This window comes from Etheostoma spectabile, chromosome 17, assembly GCF_008692095.1.
Source record: "Etheostoma spectabile isolate EspeVRDwgs_2016 chromosome 17, UIUC_Espe_1.0, whole genome shotgun sequence".
NCBI lineage: Eukaryota > Metazoa > Chordata > Actinopteri > Perciformes > Percidae > Etheostoma > Etheostoma spectabile.
Window position 1 is genome coordinate 16,236,347 of NC_045749.1, and position 18,601 is coordinate 16,254,947.

Consider the following 18,601-nt stretch of genomic DNA (forward strand, 5'->3'; position numbering starts at 1 on the left):
CTACACTGACATTTCTATGTGCAGAGTGTATGCTGCCTGGGCCAGGCACTTTCGAGTATGGTCCTAGTTTTCAGTTTAGTCTCTAGGTAGGATTTTATATATAAACTTCAATATTTTAGTGCAGTTATTTTGAAAGAATATTTTTTAAATGTATCTCATTTTAATTAGGAATCATGTATTTATTTTTTTACAGTATAAGATTTACTTTACAAATGTTCTGTACATTTCTATATTTACATTGCAACACAAAATTCAATACAGTAAAGAATTTCACAGTTCAGTGTATCTTAAGCTTATGGAACATGTGCATAAACATATGACTCTCCTTGACATTGACACACGTAGACAACATTCTAACACTGACATGCAGGCTGGCCATGTAAAGCTGCTAACATAAAAATACTACAGAGAGTCCACATCAGGAAATGTCAAGGTGCTCCTAGTGCAATGAGGCATGCTGTTTAGAACTGAGGAACCACAGTGACAGTTTTATTTCAGTTTTGATCTGCTTGGTACCAATCTTTACAGAAGTAAAGAAGTGTCACTTGTGCTGTGATCCATAGCCGTCACATTAGTAACCCTGTCTACATTAGCTTGACTTAAAGCATCTCTTGATAAAAGAGGAGTGTGCACTGCAGGAGATCTCAGGGAAGGATTAGAGGAGATCACTACCACATAACGATCATTGTCCTCCTCATCCTCATCCTCCAGGCTCCCGTGAATGTCTGCAGTAACTACTGAATTTTCTGCTGCCTGATGACTGCAGGAAGGTGACGAGTTGAACACAGGATCTTCTGTAGGTGCCAGTGTTTCTCCATCATGGTCCTCTTCAGGAAAGCTGGTGTTAATATAGATGATATCTTCCCTGCTGAAAGACTCTGGGAGCTTTTCTGTGAGCTTCTCCAACATTTCTCTCAGTTGGGGAAAGAAAGGTCTGTCCAGTGGATCGGCCCTCCAGCAGTTGTACATGATCTCATACCTACAGTAGATGCGGGTAAATAAAGAAATATTTTTTCATAACTCTTGATATTTTTTAAGATACTTTATTCGGGATGCAGCTAACAAACGGAAGAGATTAATTTCCGTAAAACCTCAACTTTGAAAAACACATTTGCAAGTTGTATATTCAGTTTCTACTTTCACCGCACCTGAAGTGGTGAGCAAAGCAGTCCAGTTTTAAAAGTCTTCTGAGACTAATGTTGTTTTCTGGACTGAATGTAAGCCAAAATAAGGAGCTCAAGGAGCTATGTGCTCAAGTTTAGCATGTACGTGTGCCATTAAGTTAGCTGAAACACAAAGAAAAAAAGAGAGGACTACATGTCAAGTTGCATAGTGGAAAGTAAGCTCCGACCCATGCAAGTGACAGCATTTTAACCACAAATTAAAGTGTCTGTGAAAAGCTTGCATTGTATATTTTTAAGTGAAGTCTATCTTGACTCTAATATGTTCACCCTCAACACATTCAAAGTCAACCTTTGTGTAAAGAAGAGACAACACTCACAGCTCATCCAAACAATCTCCAGGCTGCTTCAGTCTCTGTCCTTCAAGAAGGTAGTCATAAATTTCATGGTTCTGGATCCCGGGGTATGGTGTCATGCCTCGTGTAGCGATCTCCCACATGGTGACGCCAAATGCCCACTGCATGACACAAATGATTAACTTTAGATAATATGCCATTGTGTGAAAAAGTGAATGGGGATGAGGGAAATGTCAATCAAACTACCGTAAATAGCAAGCTAGGATCCAGTATGCCAATGGTTGTGAAAGAGGTCATTTGGCATGGAGATTGGAACATTTCCCCCAAAAAACGTATCTTGCACTCGTATCGCTAGTGTGCTATTGGTTGAGGCTAAGGTTGCTGACTCGTGTCCTAGGTTAACCCTTGCTCTTAAAATGTGCTAACTTAAAAGTGCGCGGAAAATGATCTCAAAAGGATCATCTATTTTTGAATTTTCAGTCCACAAAATTGTGTTTTCTTTTCCAGTTATCATTGTTATGTTACATTATGGGCAAACATATATTTCCCTCATTCAGCTTCATGAAATCTGCCTTTTTGCCAACAACAAAAAGACGGCTTTTGTTTTTCATGTGACACTTTAGGAAATTGGATTTCAATCTCCAATGCTCTGCATTTAGACTTCTAGCTGGGAAAAATTGCTAAACAAGGTAATGATTCTATTCTCAATTACTACACACTGATTAATAAATAAATGATCACACCATTAAAAGGAAGACCGAGTAATACGTGCTGTGTCAGCCGACTGCTCTGTGTAGATCTCAGACAAATCATTTTGAAATTGATGTATTGTTCAACAGAAAGTAAGGAGTAAAACAGAAAGTGTAGATGAGGGGTCAGTTCTTATTTAAGTCACACTACAGTACAGCGGTGGCATTTGTTGCTGGAAGAAGCATGATCAGTTGGAATGACTTACCACATCACTTTTTACAGTAAAAACTCGATCTGCCAAACTCTCTACAGCAATCCATTTTACAGGCATTTTGGCTATTCTGCCCTGCCTGTAATAATCTCCGCTGTAGATCTTCTTAGATAACCCGAAGTCTGCTACACACACTGTCATGTCATCACGCAGCCTGTTAGACAAATGAGAAAAGGACTTGAGAATAAACTAGAACACTAAATCACATAAACCCCCTAAAGAAGCAAACTGACTTTTACAAGTTTTGCTTTTGATCTAAAAAAAACATTTTGTATCTGCAACAACCTACATGCAATTGCGAGCCGCCAAGTCACGATGCAGAAAGTTACGACCACTGAGATACTCCATACCCAAAGCAATGTCAACCATGAACTTCAGGAGTGTCTGAGTGGGTAAGAACTGTGTGAAAAAAAGACACACAACACAATCATAGGGGTAGTCTAATTATCATACATTCTATGAGGTGGAGTATATTCGATTCAACTTTATTGTCATTACACAGGTACAGGTACAAGGCAACAAAATGCAGTTTGGGTCTAACCAGAAGTGCAATAGCAGCAAGTGCAGGATATACAATGGTTCCATAAGTGCAAGACATGGATATATTTCTGTTTGGCTGAAATCTTACCATCGGACTGTCTCCCAGGCGCGAGCGCAGCAGGAAGCTATGAAGATCTCCATATTTCATAAATGGCAGGATGACCATGGGCTTGGGAAAATGTCCTGCGCCTACTTCCAAGCACACACCTAAAGAGGACAAGCCAATACAGAAAAACAATGTCAGGATATGTAGATCAGGGGACAGAGTAGTGGGATTCTACTTTGAAGAGGTAATGCATTACCCGTACCGAGCAGTTTGATGACATTAGGGTGGTTGAAATCTTTCATGCAGGCTGCCTCATTTAGAAACTCTTCAATCTCCCTTTGAGAGAAGCTATCCACTGTTTGAAGAAAAAGAGGAAAATGATCTGCCATTTCTACTTGTTTTACAGTTTATGGATGACCAAAGGAAGTCTTATGTAGTAATAGAAGCTTACATTTCATTGTCTTTACAGCAACTTTTTGTGATGTTCCGTCTGGTTGTCGTAAACGTCCCTCCATCACAGAGCCAAATTCACCTGATTGAGTAAAATCATAAATATGGCAAACTCTGCACTGTATGTGTTATTATCTGTATTAATCTAGATAGAATGGGTATGAATGTTTCCCTATGGTTATGCATTTCTCAAAATGAAACTGCTGACTCACCCTCTCCAAGAATCTTTCCTATAGAGAGCAAGTTCCTCATGACCATCATGTCCTGAAGTTTGGCCTGGAGTTCATCACTAACACCAAGGTTTCCAACTGTAGAAAGGGCCCAGTCAAGTTATTGTGCATCTAAAAATGTGCCTTTAGCAGGACAACATAGCTGTCTGCATATACTGTACGTTAAGTTTCCATGGAAATATATTCAAGAACATACGTGTGATTCCTATGGCTGATCGGTTGTAGGATCTCTCGGGTTTGTACTGCACTAGAGGCTGCAGCTTTTCTACTCCTCCAAACACCCGCCTGCAGAGGGAGACAGGGAAAAAGACGGAATGCCGAACAATGAGCTAATTCTCTCACTCAACGTTATTACAGCTCAGTAATCATGCACACACAGGCTGAAATTTCAACTACAGAGGTGACACAGAGCTAGTGAGGAATCCCTCTCAGTTGTTGCTTTCCTGACTTTCAGGTCATTGCTGTTTTCTTATCCAAGCAGCAGCCTGTGACACATTCCTATCCATATCCTGAATGGCAACTGGCAAGGCAAGACTGAGTCACAGACTTTATAATAATGAATTCCTTCCAACAGCTGGTTGTTGTCCATCTATCCAGCTTCACAGTTATTATAGGACTCAGGTGCACACAATGGTGATTTAGAGGAAGCAAAGGCGGTTTATTAACAGAGTCCGGAAGAGTTCAGTTTCTTAAGTCTTACTACCATGTCCCACTGAAAACAGATTACTTAACACCGCCCAGGTGCCAAAACAAAATGAACAACGTCAAATATTTAATGTTGTTAAAGTAAAGATGAACCATGCAGACAAATGGGTCACAAATACTGTGATCCATATTCAACTTCAAAGATAAGACAATCAAACATGGAGCAAGGTTGGTAAAAATGAACATGAATGTGTTTGCACAGAGGGTGAAGGCATACCTAAACCAAGAGTTAGAAGTCCTGTTGTGTACACAGATACCCCCCCAGAGGATAAGCAGCAGAAGACAGAAGGTACACACCACGCACAGCACAACAACATAGACAGAGTCTGGACCCATGGTGTCAGGGCCGGACGATGGGGACACCACTGACTCTGAGATAGGAAGAAGGAATTATCAAAGTTTAGAAGAAAAAAACTTTCAGCAAATGGGATATTGTAAATCCAATATTCAGGATTACATTTCTGAATTATGTCACTGACAATGGGATGTTTCAGCATTGCCGCACTGTTATATAAACTCATTTAAGTGTATTGTTTTTCCCCAAATTATAATTATAGCAAAATGTCCATAGATAAATAGTTTTACTAAGAATCAAAAGGATATGTGAATGATCCTAATGTGTAACTGCCAGCAACTTCAGTCTTTTGTATTTTCTGCCATTACTGTTTGTTATTAAATGAAACCTTTAAAACAAAAATGTCCAATCCTGCCTTATCAAGTTGTGGCCACTCTATCTACAAGACTACAGCTTAAACTTAAACAGCCATGTACTGGCTCTGTGAAGCTTAGGCCTGCTAGGCTCTGCGTTGCTTTGAGTCAAATGCTAAAATCAGCTTGTTAACATACTCATAATGACAATATTAGCATGCACGCAACATTTGCTTATTAGCTCTAAATGCTAAGTACAGCTGAGGTTGATGGGAATGTTGTCAGTTTTGCTGGTATTTACTGGTACAAGGTGACATTTTGAACTGATAAAAGGTCAGGGAGTCTACGTTACTGCAATTCATTGCCCAGGGCACCATTAGTGTGTGTATCAAATTCCATGCCAATTCATCCTAAGTTTTAAATCTAGACCAAAGTAGTTGACTGATGGAGAGACATTGGCATCCCCTGAGCCACACTGCTAAATACTGTATAAAGCCTTAATAGGCACTGTATCTATTCATTGGGCAGTAATATTGTTCTAGTATAGTACAATAAATCTGAACTATGTTGGCCAGATTACAAAGTTAACAGATGATGAGATAAATCAATAGAGCAGCTTACTGTCCTCTGGCACAAACAGCCAGACCCGTGGGCTGACCATGCCGCTGCCTGCCTGTGTGCATGCAGCCACCTCCACACTGTAGGTTGTGTTGAATTCCTGCACATTTACAAAGGCCACGGTGGTGTCACTGTGGATCTGAAAAAAACACATAGCATAACAACAATCAATTGGATTGTGCCTAGTGTTATAATTACATTCCTCTTAAAACCATATTTTCCGGTTAATCATTTTCTTTGTGGACTTGTTGTCAGGAAAACCCACTGTCGGTCACATGCTAACCAGAGCTGTAAGGTAAGTTATTAAACTGAAAGAGGATTCTCCATGAGAAGAGATCATGTTTTAGGAACACTGGTGGAACAGCATGCTAAGGAACATTTTGTACATTTTTGTGACATCTTCAATCTAGGTCAACAACTTTGCTACATGTGATGTCATTTCTCTGCTCAAGTCTTCTCCTTTTGTTCTCATTTCCACTTAGTGCACAATAACAAACATGAAATGCAATTAAAAAGTCCCTTTTACAAGCAGTATGAAACTTTTGTGGAAATGCTAGGGAACTGTAACCTGGGGCTTATCATATCTAATGAAACTCTCTACAAAAAAGGGAAGGAACATGTGACAGACGCAGCGCTGCATTTCACAACACAACACGATGAGGTTCCTCTGCTTTACCAATGTGCTGACTGTCTGACTGGGAACGCTGAGCCCATGATTACTGGTCTATCACGTTTATGGCATCAAACAGAGGGCAACGTGTGGCTAAATGTTCTTACAACAGCAAATTCTCAACAAATTTTGGAAATCAATCTCAGATCAGATGGCCACAACTTCTAGCATGAAACACAACATTGTGAGCAAGTAATAGTAGCTATTTAAAGCTCTAATTTAAAGATGGTATATCTGAACTATTTTTTTCAGGTTTTAGGGGCAGGTGGGACTGAGTTGTGTTTGTGCACATATCCACTCACTGTTCCTATTACAACGCCTTTGTGTAATGATGACATCACCAACTGACTGGACAACACATTACGATATTTTGGCCTATAGTACACATTCTGTTGTATTCGTATTCCATTCACTCTGTGATGACTCAAAGCCACATGGTGAACAAAGAAAAAAAACCTGCTTTCCAGTTTTCACACCATCAGCTTCCTTTAACTACAACACAGACAGGAAGGCCGGGAAACACACCATTGTACAAGAGAGCAATTACGCAGTAACAGAAACATGACTGTGCACATACAGCATCATGGAATAATGCACCGGACAATTGATGTATACAAAAGGAGTTGGTGTTAATATAAACTGTGCTATTTCTTAGAGAGTGTAATCTTAAAAAAAGGCAGTTATTGTAAATGACTTTCCCCGCCTGGTTGATTCTTAAGAGGAGTGGAAAAGTAGAGATAATATCGCTGACCGCTGATTCAGTAGGCAGGACAAAGAGAGGATCTCATATTCCCAATATGCATTCTTTTCATATTTGTCATACAGGAAGCACTCTTCTCAGAAAAGTAAAAAAAAAAAACATCAGCTTTCACAAAAAAAGATCAATGATAACACCATTAACATGAGTACCGGTATGTTATTATATTACAGTATACAGTATGTATAAAGGAGAATATGTACTGTGTGTGAAAAATTGTAGGCACATCTAGTAGACACAGGGCCAGATGCAGTTTAATTTCATGTGTTTGTATATCTGTAATATGAAAGCAGTTACCTATTGAGATGTATGTGTTTGGATGTGTGCATGTGTCTCCAGTATGTGTATAAGTTGCAACCAACTTTCAAAATGTCTATGTATTTCTTATTATTTAATAATCAATATTTTGATAATAATCTAAATTATTGTGACTGCTACATATACAAGGGAAAAATCTTGAATTACCATGTTGTCGGAAAGCTCACCTTGTTCACTTGTGTGCCATGTCTGACAATAACATCATAACCACGCAGGATGCCGTTTATCTTATCATCAGGTGGAGGTTTCCACCTGATAACCAGCCAAGACTCATTCAGCTGTGCTGTGACATTTCGGGGATAAACTGATGGCACTGAGAGTGTAAAAAGAAATGGGAACAGAGGGATAAAGACATCTTCAAGAGAGGTCAAACAAATCAAGACTTTATATCAAATGCAAAAAACAGAAAAGCGAAAGTAAGACTGCCCCTTTATTGAAATCTTTGATTACAGTTTGGTATGTGGTCATTTACTGGCACAGCATACTGTATCACGTCTTTCAACTAAAATATTCCCTGCGGTGGCTTTAGGAAGGAAATTGAAAGCAGCTCCACCCAGTAAGAACTTTGTGTTTTCTCAGTGAGAACACTCCTATTTCCTATTTGATCCTTCACAAAAATAACAGATTTTTGGATAACACATTTTTTTCTGATGAGGATTTGCCACAAGCAGAGCAAGTAGCTGTGCAACTTTCGTAAATTTCAGTTATGACATGCTGCTGCTGCAAGGCTGCTTACATCAGATGGGAAAGTAGTTAATTATATAGTGCTCTGTTCCTGACACCTAAGCAGGACTCTGCTGTAATGAGAAGGAGGCAAGAGCATAACGCAGATGTTCTTTTTAATACACAAGGTGGTTTTTAAAGCATATAAAGTCTCAGCCTTGTAAATTCAAAGAGCCAGAAACATGTGTATGTGCTGGGATGGATTCAATTAGATTTTGGATCGATTTGCTGTGTTTCAGCTACATATTGCACCCCAAATCTGCTAGCATATCACAAACTGGCAAGAAAATTCAAACTGTAAGTTGTTCCGAGGTTCCTTAAATACTCACACACCTCCCTCTGTGGTGTTGCTCTGGATCCACTTGGTGACAGGAGAGGATCCCACCTCATTGCTGCAGGAAACACTCATGTTGTACCATGTCATAGCCTGCAGCCCGGGGACTATGCACTGGAAAGGCGGCACTGTGACGTTGATGAACCTGGTGGTCATCACCTCCCCTTTCCTCTGACTCACCTCTTTAACCTTAGATGGAACAAAGAACATGTAAGGATCCATCTGAAGACATTAAGCGGTAGCACTGTTTGTGCAGATGTGGGACTTACCCTAATATGGCATTTAGTTATTGGAGAGAAACCATCATGTCCTGGGCTCCAGCTCAACATCAACTTATTGGACTGCCTCTCCATCACAGTAAAATTAGACACAGGGCCGGGAAGTACTACAAAACACCACAAAAGAAAACCTTATAAACTCACCCACAGAGAGGCAGATGGTCCACTTGCAGAACATGAAAACCTCTTGGAATGTCTAGCAGCCCCCAAAAGACCCAGTTTTACCTTTGATGTTGATATTTGCTTCTCTGGAGGTGGTGACACCTTTCTTGTTGTGCGCTTCGCAGCTGAACTGAGTGTACTTGTTCACACCTGCAAATTGACACATTTGAAAGGACAATGTAGCACTGCAATGCTGTGTGAATTCAAAACAACCAATCGCCAAGGTCCAGATAGAGCTGAATATTTTGACTATGGTGTGACTTACATACTGGGGATAAACCCGAAGGTCAAGCCAGCCAGACACGTTCTAATCAGGCTCTTTGTTTGGACTAACTTACTTATTTCTCTCTTTGCCAAATAGGCCAATCTGGGGCAAAAGTGCCAGGTCAGGCTCAATAGAGAAGCGCGACTGAAACTCATATGAAAAGAACACATTTGGGGGTGACTCACTCCTTTATTATACCTCAAACGTTTACACAGTAGCACCTCATGCAGTTAGCCCAAATTGAGCCTCTCCAGTGTGATGTACTGTGGTTACAATGCTTTTGCTGGGTCTCTTTTCCTGGTCGCACAATTCCTGTCTTTCAACAACCCCAGATTTGCATTCTGTTAGAATAGGACTGGGACAGCTGCTAAATAATGTCCCTTTTGTGCTCCGTTTTCCAGTATCTCTATCTCGGAAACCTTTCCACAAAGATAATCACAGACCAGCCTGTGAGAGACGACTGGAACCAACTTGGGATGTTTTGTTTACATTCTGCAGAATGTCACGTCCGCTTTAGTTTGTCTTCATCTACTCTTGAGCATCTGGGTAAAGAGAGCTTCACTTTTCATACAAACACTGATTACAGCGTGTCTGTTTGCACAAAGATATAGCCTTAGTGAAAATAGATCAGATTGAATCATTAATTTAAGTTAACTTCACATCATTCTCAGAGTTTCAATGACTGTGACATGGAAGCATGTGTTTGCATGTATTTAGCAGTGTTTCCAAAATATTGTGCTAATATATGCCTACAGAGGAGTGGATTATGCTGCAGGAGCGGTTTTCATAAATTGATTCTGCCAATATCTACGGTAGAGTGTCAAACATATCAGCTAATAGCTCATTTAAGACACTAATTCTTTTTAAGTCATCTCATTTTCTGGAAAAGGAAATGAACAAATGGTCAAGCAGTTGCATTTCTGCTTTCACTGTACTTGGTGAGTATTTCAAAACAAAAGCAATAAAAAAAATAAAAATAGAATGGTTGGCAACTCAAATAGAAACCCTACAAATTATAGAGTAAGCTCTCCAGCTGTCTGTTATTTTTCCATTTTCAAATTCATAGTTGGGCAGCAAATACATCCGAATGACTCCATCAGATTACAACTAAGCCTACCACTTTTTACTCTTGATTACTATACATTTGGTCTGTGTTCTTTGGGTTTTCGAAGCAGAGGTGCCAAACCGGTGTCCAACTGATAGATTACATAATGTTATGTGGATAGTACAGCTTTCATTAACCCAAATTAATACCCCATCAATTTCGCAATCTTATTAAGAAGGTATCTGCCATGATTTCAAGCAATATAAATGGAAAATAAATGAAATGTACATGCTAATAACTTTGTTAAAATAAAATTAACCGTGCACCACTTCACATAAAAAAAGCACTCTGATAATATCATACGATCCAAACTGTAGTGGAAGAAGGGGCCCTTGACTTATAGTAAGCATGAGGGGCTGCAGAGTGTGTTTACACGGTTTTTTTAAACATTTGGTCGTGCAGAGATCTCTAGTAGCCTGCAGCCTGCCAGCCTCTGTGTCCAGCCCCTCCCCGCAGGGTAGTGGGCCACCCCGTGAATGAGGTCTTTGTCCCCGGAGCCAACCCCCGAACAGCCTCCCTGTGCTGCCCCCCATCCCCTTTCTGCCCAGGCCCTCGCACACGCTGGACCAAAGCACAGCTCTAAACCTTTAACCCCTCAGCGGCTTTATCGCTACTCACTGGCTACGGCGGGAGTGTTTAGCTTGAAGTGAGCTGGAAATGAAGGGTGAGAGCACACAGAGCACAAAGGTTATGCTTCTAATAACACATGCTTTCAAGACGAGGGCAGCTGAGGCCATAAAGGGAGAGTCCACGTTGAAAGACTGCTATATAATTTTAAAAACAATTCCATGTTCATTTCGAGTATAACATGAAATTAAAATTCAAACCTGGACTGATCTTTTTACAGTCTTTACTTTTATAGTCAGTGTATTCAGGAGAAATAATCAAGTTTACATGGTACAAACTTTAATGTAGAGCTCAAAATGATTAGTTGATTATTCAATTAGTTCCTCAATTAATCTGAAACACTCTTTAAAAATGCCAAACATTCACTGGTTTAAGCTTTACAAATTTGAATATTTGTTGGTTGTGTTATTCTCATGTGTTAATACAATAAATATCTTTGGGTTTCGGACTCTTGATCAGACAAAAGCAAAGGATATGAATGTGTCAAATGGGCTTTTGGAAATTGCATTGAGTCTTTCTTAACTATTTTCTGACATTTTAACAAATAAAAACTGAAAGCAATTGCTATCTCTGCAGCCATATTTTAAACAACAATCCGTAATAATAGGCTTATTTGCTTTCTTGACGAAAGTTAGATATGAAACCACTCATATCAAACTTCTCATCTAGCTCTCTCTGCCAGAAAGTGAATAAGTACATTTCTCAAAATGTCAAACTATAGCTTTAATCAGATAGCAAGTGTTGCATTTCCACGGTTTAATGTTCCCTAAGTGTATACAGAATGCAGCTAGCAGGTCGGCACTGACCATGCGGGAATGACCGCTGTTAACCATTGGGCAGTGCTGCTGGAGGCCCCAGTGACACTGACCGTGATGATAAATCTCATCGCAGTAAGCAGAGTACGGATGCTGAGGCAGCAGAGACGAGGCAGAATAGAAACCACCAAACAAACTGATGCAAGCTGACTAAGACCTACTTCACATTTTGTCACCATTATCAAAGAGCCAAATGTCCCTTTATCTCTGCTGATGAACGTTTCCACACACAATCACAGAAGAAATTTAACAAATGTGATACTAATTAATTAAATTCGATAAGCTGTAGCTTGTGTGTTCCCTCTAGCTACTTTTACAACTTTTTATACAAGCCAGACTTCATCTAGTAAAAGTAAGTTTTAACAACATAAATAAAGTTTGATTAAAAAACCCTTTCAAGGATTTGACGCGGATGAAACAGACTTTGAAGGAGTACTTTAACTTTCTACCAGAGGAAATTACTTCTTCAGCTCCTTTAGCTTAATTCAGAACGATAAGCAAACAAAGTATGAATCTATGTCAGCACATCTTCAGCTTCTTTCTTTATGATTCAAGGTGTCATTCAGAATAATGTGTAAGGAGAACAGCAAGAAAGACGAGGAAAGGAGTATAGCGGTTGTACGTAGCAACACACGTCCTCTGTATGTGTGGGAAAGAGGGAGAGAGAGACTGTGTGGGGGGTGTCTCACCTGAAACGGAGTAGCTGCTGGGAGAGTTATGAAAGTCACTATCCGGTGATCCATCACGGAGCCAGCGGATTCTAACAGGGTCTGGAGGTCCTACCGCCTCACATGACAGCATGAAAGGTGTGTGTCTTGTTACGTTCCTGTCCTCTGGTTGATAGAGAAATGTCGGTAGACCTAATAGAAAGAATAAAGATAAGTCATGAAAAATGTGGATGACCCACGAAGCACCCAATTCTGGCACTATGTTGAAACTCACCTTCCACCATGATGGTGATTGGCTGCGACTCAACCATTGTGTTGCTGATATTCAGTCTGCAGCGATACTCCCCTGCATCCACGCGCTGCACGTGGCTAATGCTGTAAGACAGTACAAAAGGACATTTATCAATCTGGGTAATTAGCACCCCACACTATGTTTCACCTCCCTGTGTGCTACATACCTGACAGTGGAGAGGAGAGTTATGACCCCGTCTGTGATGGTCTGGAGATCATTGATCACCACCTGTATATTTCCCGCCAGGTCCTGGCCGTTCTTCACCCAGACAATGGTGGGCTCCAACCTGGCATCTGGGATGTCGATGGAGCAGTTGAATTTGGCCTCATGGCCCTCTGACAGCTGGATGGAGCCTATAGTGGGCTTGAAGTGCAGCAGTCTGAGCTGATCTTTGCTCAGGTAAACCCTTAAAATACGGGCAGGTGTCCCAAGAGGCTCGGAGGCCCTGGTGAAACGGTGAAACCGGCCCTGGGAATGCTGAGCTGTTTGCAGAGGAAGATGTTAGGTTAGCGCCACGCTCTATCTGTTGAGGTCTGACATGATAAGCACCAACGATTTAAAAGTGACAGAACTGTGCATGTCTTTACATCCAAAATATTCACTAAAAGGTATTATCATTCAAAAATCATCAGTGTGTGACAGTGTTAGGGATGCAACTTCTTATTATTTTCATGATTGATTTATCTGTCTATTATCATCTGACAGCTCAAAACTCAATTGTATTCTAATTAAGATGACATAAAAACAGAAAAAAGCAGCATGTAAGGAACTTGAACCAATCCATTTTTGGACTTTGTTCCCACAAATGACTTAAAAGATAAATAGAGTATCAAAATTGATACATTTTCTGTGACTGCTAATTAATAGTCTAATCTTTTTAGCAATAATACCATTTTATAATTGTTAAAATAAGTAGATGTAACTTTAGAAATCAATGTATCTTTCTAAAAAGGCATGGATAGTGAAAATTAATAAAAATACAGATTATCCCCTGAATGCTTTTCATCTTGCTCTTTACGCCAATGAGTATTTTGAAGTGTTTTTACTGTCACCATTCCAGTCCACAACCAAGTAAGCCACAGTTTTTATAGCCTACTATAATTAAAATCTGAATCTAAAGAAACATGTTTAGTGCTACGAAAAACAAACTCCGGTCTCTGCTATACGATTTTAGGATGCTACACGGGTTTTCTGTAAACTTGTAGCGTTTAAGAAATGCTTTAAGCTTTTCAACGGCGTGTAAAAAGCTATTTAAGAGCAGGCTATTTAATCTATTCCAGATGCAGAGAAGAGAAGGACCTCGCTGCACATTAGATCTAGTTATGCCTAAAATGCCACTTTGAGGGGCATGATGTTAGTGTAGGAAAACCCAAACCTCCAAGAAAATAAACAACTCACCGCTGACCACAATAATGGCTATGGTCGTTGTAGAGAGAAAAACTCCAAACCAGCCTGGAGTTGACTTCTTTGCCATGACCAGCGGGAGCTCTTCTCTGCTGCTTTCTGTCCCAGGCTGAGTGAAAATGTAGGTTTGTTTTATTCTAAGCAGATTGTGCCTGATCGGACACTTTGACTACGACAACCAACATCCAGAGTGGTTCCTACGCAGCTCATGTGAGAGTTGTTGACCAGAGATCACATTCAGCTTGAGAAAAAAAAAGTTTACTTTTCTCCACGTCACAGGCGGGATCCCTCCAAGGCGGGACTGAGTGTGGAAATGCGCCGAAATACCCCAAACCACCAAAATACTGCAGAGAAACAGCAGGGGAGCACAGCTACACTTCAAGACTTTACAGGAATTTAATATATTTAAATTTTTCCTGATACAACTTTTTTTCTTATCTCTTTTATTTAATTGCAGAATCGTATTACTTTACACATTTATCTTTCTAAGAATTATGCACAAATAGCTAGGCCTATAGACCCACTATAACGGTAGGTGTAACGGTATAACGGCATACCTTTTTTATTTTCAACATCTCGAAAACCCTTTGACGAATAACAAAACCCTTGGCATATTAAATTGCCTTCCCAACTACTCCACCATGTGGTCAACTAATGCTTTTAGCATAGAATGCTTTTTGTTGGCACTGTGCTTGCACATTGAGATTATAAGCAACTCCTTTTCCAGTGCCAATATTCGTAAAAAAAATAAAAAAAAGTTTTATTTAAGTATGGTCTTACATACAGTGTGACATGCAACATTATTTGAATATTCCCCAATAGTGGTGATAATATTGGGCAGTATTCAAATAATGAGCTATAATGTTCATATTAACCATGGCTAGACACTCTTAATTTGAATACAACATCAGTTACAGTTCAGACTGCAGAGGGGTTTTTATTATTTGTGAGCCTGTCCTGAAATTGATGCATAGATTATGCTTACATTGCATCAGTATCTTAATGGGACACCTTAGCTTTACATGGCCTACATAAGTAACAAGTTTACCAAAACTTAGCCTGACTGGTTTACTAAAACTTGACTTAGGGTGGGAGAAAACCGGTGAAAACTGTGAAATAATGCCCCAGCCCACTGTATGTAGGGGACAGTCACCTAAAGTGAGGGACCATTGAGCCACTAAATTGAAATTAAAGTGATCTAGCACAGTGAACAGCTCCAGAAGTGCCAGAAAAGGTGACTGTAGACTCCAGGATGTTTGATATACTGTAGTTACTATGCATGTTTATACATAAACATTCACAGGTACTCTTTCACATTGGCTGTGAATGCACCAGCTGTAAGATGATTTATAGCTCAGTTTAATAGTCTGCTGTATGTCTGCAATAGCTGTTTATGTCTGCAAATAGACAGCAAAGTCTTATACCAAGTACAGTTTGTTATTTCCCATAGTGTTTACTGAGGTGAATTGTCAAAATAATGTATTAGTTATTAGTTGTGTTTTTGGTGTCACTCTTTCCTTTAGATTGTGTATGCTAACTCGTGACTGTAACTGTCGTGCAGTTAAGGATAATTAAAATAAAGATTTCACATTCACAAAAAAGCCATGCAAATGACTGTGTCCCTCAGTAGGACACTGTTACCCAAAGTCAAAAGCTTCACACAACTGCACTTTGTTTGGTGCAAGTTATGTTTTTAATGAAGGCAGAGCGACATAGTATGACACAGAGCATAATATTTTAACACACATTATGCTAAAATTGAAAACATGGCACTTGGAACACGTAAAACAAGGCATTAATAAACTTTGTGTCACTTCTGACATGCCAGAAGATTACAATTTCAGAAATTAGAAATTTAGAAATTATCTGATCAATTTTAGTGAAAATAATGTAAAACAAATTGATTATCATCATTAATTTAAAAAAATAATGTACAATTTTCAACTTTTCCCCACAAAAATGCATTATAAATAGTTGTGATTGACAGCCAGTATCTTTTGCATGGGTAAGCTAATGCTAAAGTATTGATTGAATTTTGTCAAAACACAAGATAAGCTAGTAAAACTACCAAGCATGGCCATGACAGGAGGACATAGTGACTTCTTGCCTTGTCGGTATTCCTCCACTGGATGGCGACTAAGCAACAGCGGGGAACATAGAACAAATGTCAGGGGTAATGTAAAAGTATTTGAAACAAGAGAATATGCCAAAACAAGAAACAACATTTTAAAGGGGAATTTTAAGACCACTGATAAAGGCTATCGTTGTCTGTTCAGGCCTTAACGTTACCAGATTTGGCATAAAACAGCCTATATATAGGCACGTCTATCAATACAATGAGTGTGTAATGATCCGTGTAACATTGCCTGCTTTGTTTTAATAAATGTTTTTTTTTTTCAACTCCGACTTTTAATTTAATATTTTAAGGCACCAACAGCCAATCGCATTGGAATTTATATAAGATTGGCAATACGATCCAAAGAGAGCGTAACATGTCTGGTTATTTGAACCAAGCCTTAAATGACCTTTAGCCTTTCAACAGCTTCAAGTTTCACTACATGGCCTTAAGTTAGTGCTAAATACTAAGAAAACCAAATTCATGACGTTTTCAAGGGCTCGTTCACAATCCCAAGATATAAACACATTAAGTGGGGACTTAATTGAAAATGTTTCATCATCTAAGTATTTAGGTTTTTGGCTGGACAACAAACTTTCTTTCAAAGTTCATGTTGAAAAGCTTGTAAAAAAAAAAAAAAAAAGAAGCTGAAACTAAGGCTGGGGTTTTATTTTTATTAGAAATAAAACTTGTTTTAACATGTCAGCCAGAAAAACACTTGTGCAGGCTACTTTTTTAAGTGTTTTGGACTATGGTGATGTTGTCTACATGCATGCTGCCTCTAGTACTCTCCACCTGTTAGATTGTGTGTAGTACTATAGTGCTCTGCGCTTCTTAACTAACTCTTATTCCCGTACTCATCATTGTACGCTTTATGAACTGGTAGGCTGGCCGTCACTAAGTCTACGTAGATAACCTCATTTGTATATTTTTCTATACAGGCCATGTTGGGTAAACAGCCGGCATATTCATGTAATCTCCTCAAGCAGAACTCCAGCCGTTTTCATCTCCATTCCACCAGGTGGCGCTCTTACCACGTTCCGAGTGTTTTTACTGAGCTGGGGAAGAAAGCCTTCTCTTACTTTGCTCCATGATCTTGGAATAACTTGCAAAACTTGCTCCATCTAAATGATCTAGTCCCATTAAATGAATTTAAGGCCATGTTAAAATGTCATGTAGGCCTAATTCAAAAATGTAACTGCCACATGTGACTTGTTCCTTTCGTCTATGTTTGATTTTGTCTATGCTGTATTTTCTGTTTATATTGTAACTGGTGTGCCGTCTTGGACAGGTCTCCCTCGAAAAAGAGATTTCAATCTCAAGGGACTTCATGGTTAAATAAAGGTCAAATAAACAAATATTTTGTTCGATCGAGGTCATGTTGGAAAACCGTTATTTCCGACGGTCATGAAAGGCAGCAACAATTCATTTGAACTGGGGTTTAAAGTTGCCTTTACATGCTGATCTGCGGTCTGTTATTTAAACATCTCCCCCGAGACTTTGGCCAAAACTGGTACTGAACAAACCGATACCAAGTCAGCACTTACAGATAGCCGCGTTCATGAAAGCAGGAAGTGAAACTTGTCGCCACTGCGATCAAAACTTTGACATTAGGCGAACAGTTGCAAATATAGAAATTCGCTCTTTCTCCTCGTTTTGCCAGCTAGCTAGCTAGCTAGTCCTCAGCGATGGACAAGCTTCGTCGTGTGTTAAGCGGCCAAGAGGAAAATGAAGAGTTGGGTCTTACTGCACAGGTAGCTATGCTAGCTAAGCTATCTTAGCGTATGACAGTAGCTAGGTTATACGCTAACATTACTAATGCTAACGTTCTGTACGTTAAATTGGTCAAATCCATTACAAAATAGTGATGCTAACGTTAGGTTGCTTTCCTGTGTGAGACTCGGCGTTACAGTTCAGATACCTGCTATAATTGTTAAAGTGGTTTTGTTATCTTTAGTTAGCATTAGTTAACAACGTTATATTCGTTAGTAACGTTAGCTCTGTAACGTTCACGTTAGCATTCAGACGTAGCTAGTTAGCCAAGCTAACTTAACAGTTTCAATTTCCTGTTTTCTCGGTGTCTTTTCAGCTTCTAACAGTTAGATCAAAGCTAGCTTAAATATTCTTCTGTCAGTTTTCAAATTGTATTGTTTGTTTATTTACACTTTTTACACGCTTTCCCGATGAGGAGGAAATGGGGTAAGGTGCTGACTTGAACAATTAATTTCATAATAACACGTTATGGAACTTCTTTAAAAAGTCTGCCACGCTTGCAAATTCTGCATTTCTTTGCAGAGTTTAGCTACTTTACAGTTTGGTCTTATTGGTTAATTTGCTTAAGTTACGAGTACTGAGTAATGCATGTGCCTTTAACCAGTGATTTTTGTGTGTG

The 18,601-nt window shown here is 39.4% G+C and overlaps 2 protein-coding genes across 2 annotated transcripts in view; one reads left to right on the forward strand and one right to left on the reverse strand.

Annotated features, from left to right (window-relative positions):
- Positions 1-165: 165 nt before the first annotated feature.
- On the reverse strand, positions 166-14,351 carry mertka (c-mer proto-oncogene tyrosine kinase a). Its single transcript, XM_032540666.1, has 19 exons — positions 14,088-14,351; positions 12,856-13,171; positions 12,672-12,772; positions 12,419-12,589; positions 8,981-9,067; positions 8,747-8,862; positions 8,477-8,666; positions 7,588-7,733; positions 5,679-5,814; positions 4,627-4,780; positions 3,901-3,989; positions 3,687-3,782; positions 3,476-3,556; positions 3,287-3,379; positions 3,067-3,185; positions 2,728-2,837; positions 2,433-2,592; positions 1,502-1,638; positions 166-979 (listed from the first exon to the last, which is right to left on the reverse strand). The coding sequence occupies exons 1-19, from the start codon at positions 14,161-14,163 to the stop codon at positions 523-525; spliced, it is 2,835 nt and encodes a 944-aa protein (XP_032396557.1). The 5' UTR covers positions 14,164-14,351; the 3' UTR covers positions 166-522.
- A 3,292-nt stretch (positions 14,352-17,643) lies between these two features.
- Positions 17,644-18,601, forward strand: part of sft2d1 (SFT2 domain containing 1) — a 12,208-nt gene continuing 11,250 nt past the window's right edge. The window contains exon 1 of the mRNA XM_032541137.1: positions 17,644-17,963. Coding sequence (XP_032397028.1) covers positions 17,898-17,963 — 66 coding nt within the window. The 5' untranslated portion in view covers positions 17,644-17,897. The remainder of the gene's footprint in view (positions 17,964-18,601) is intronic.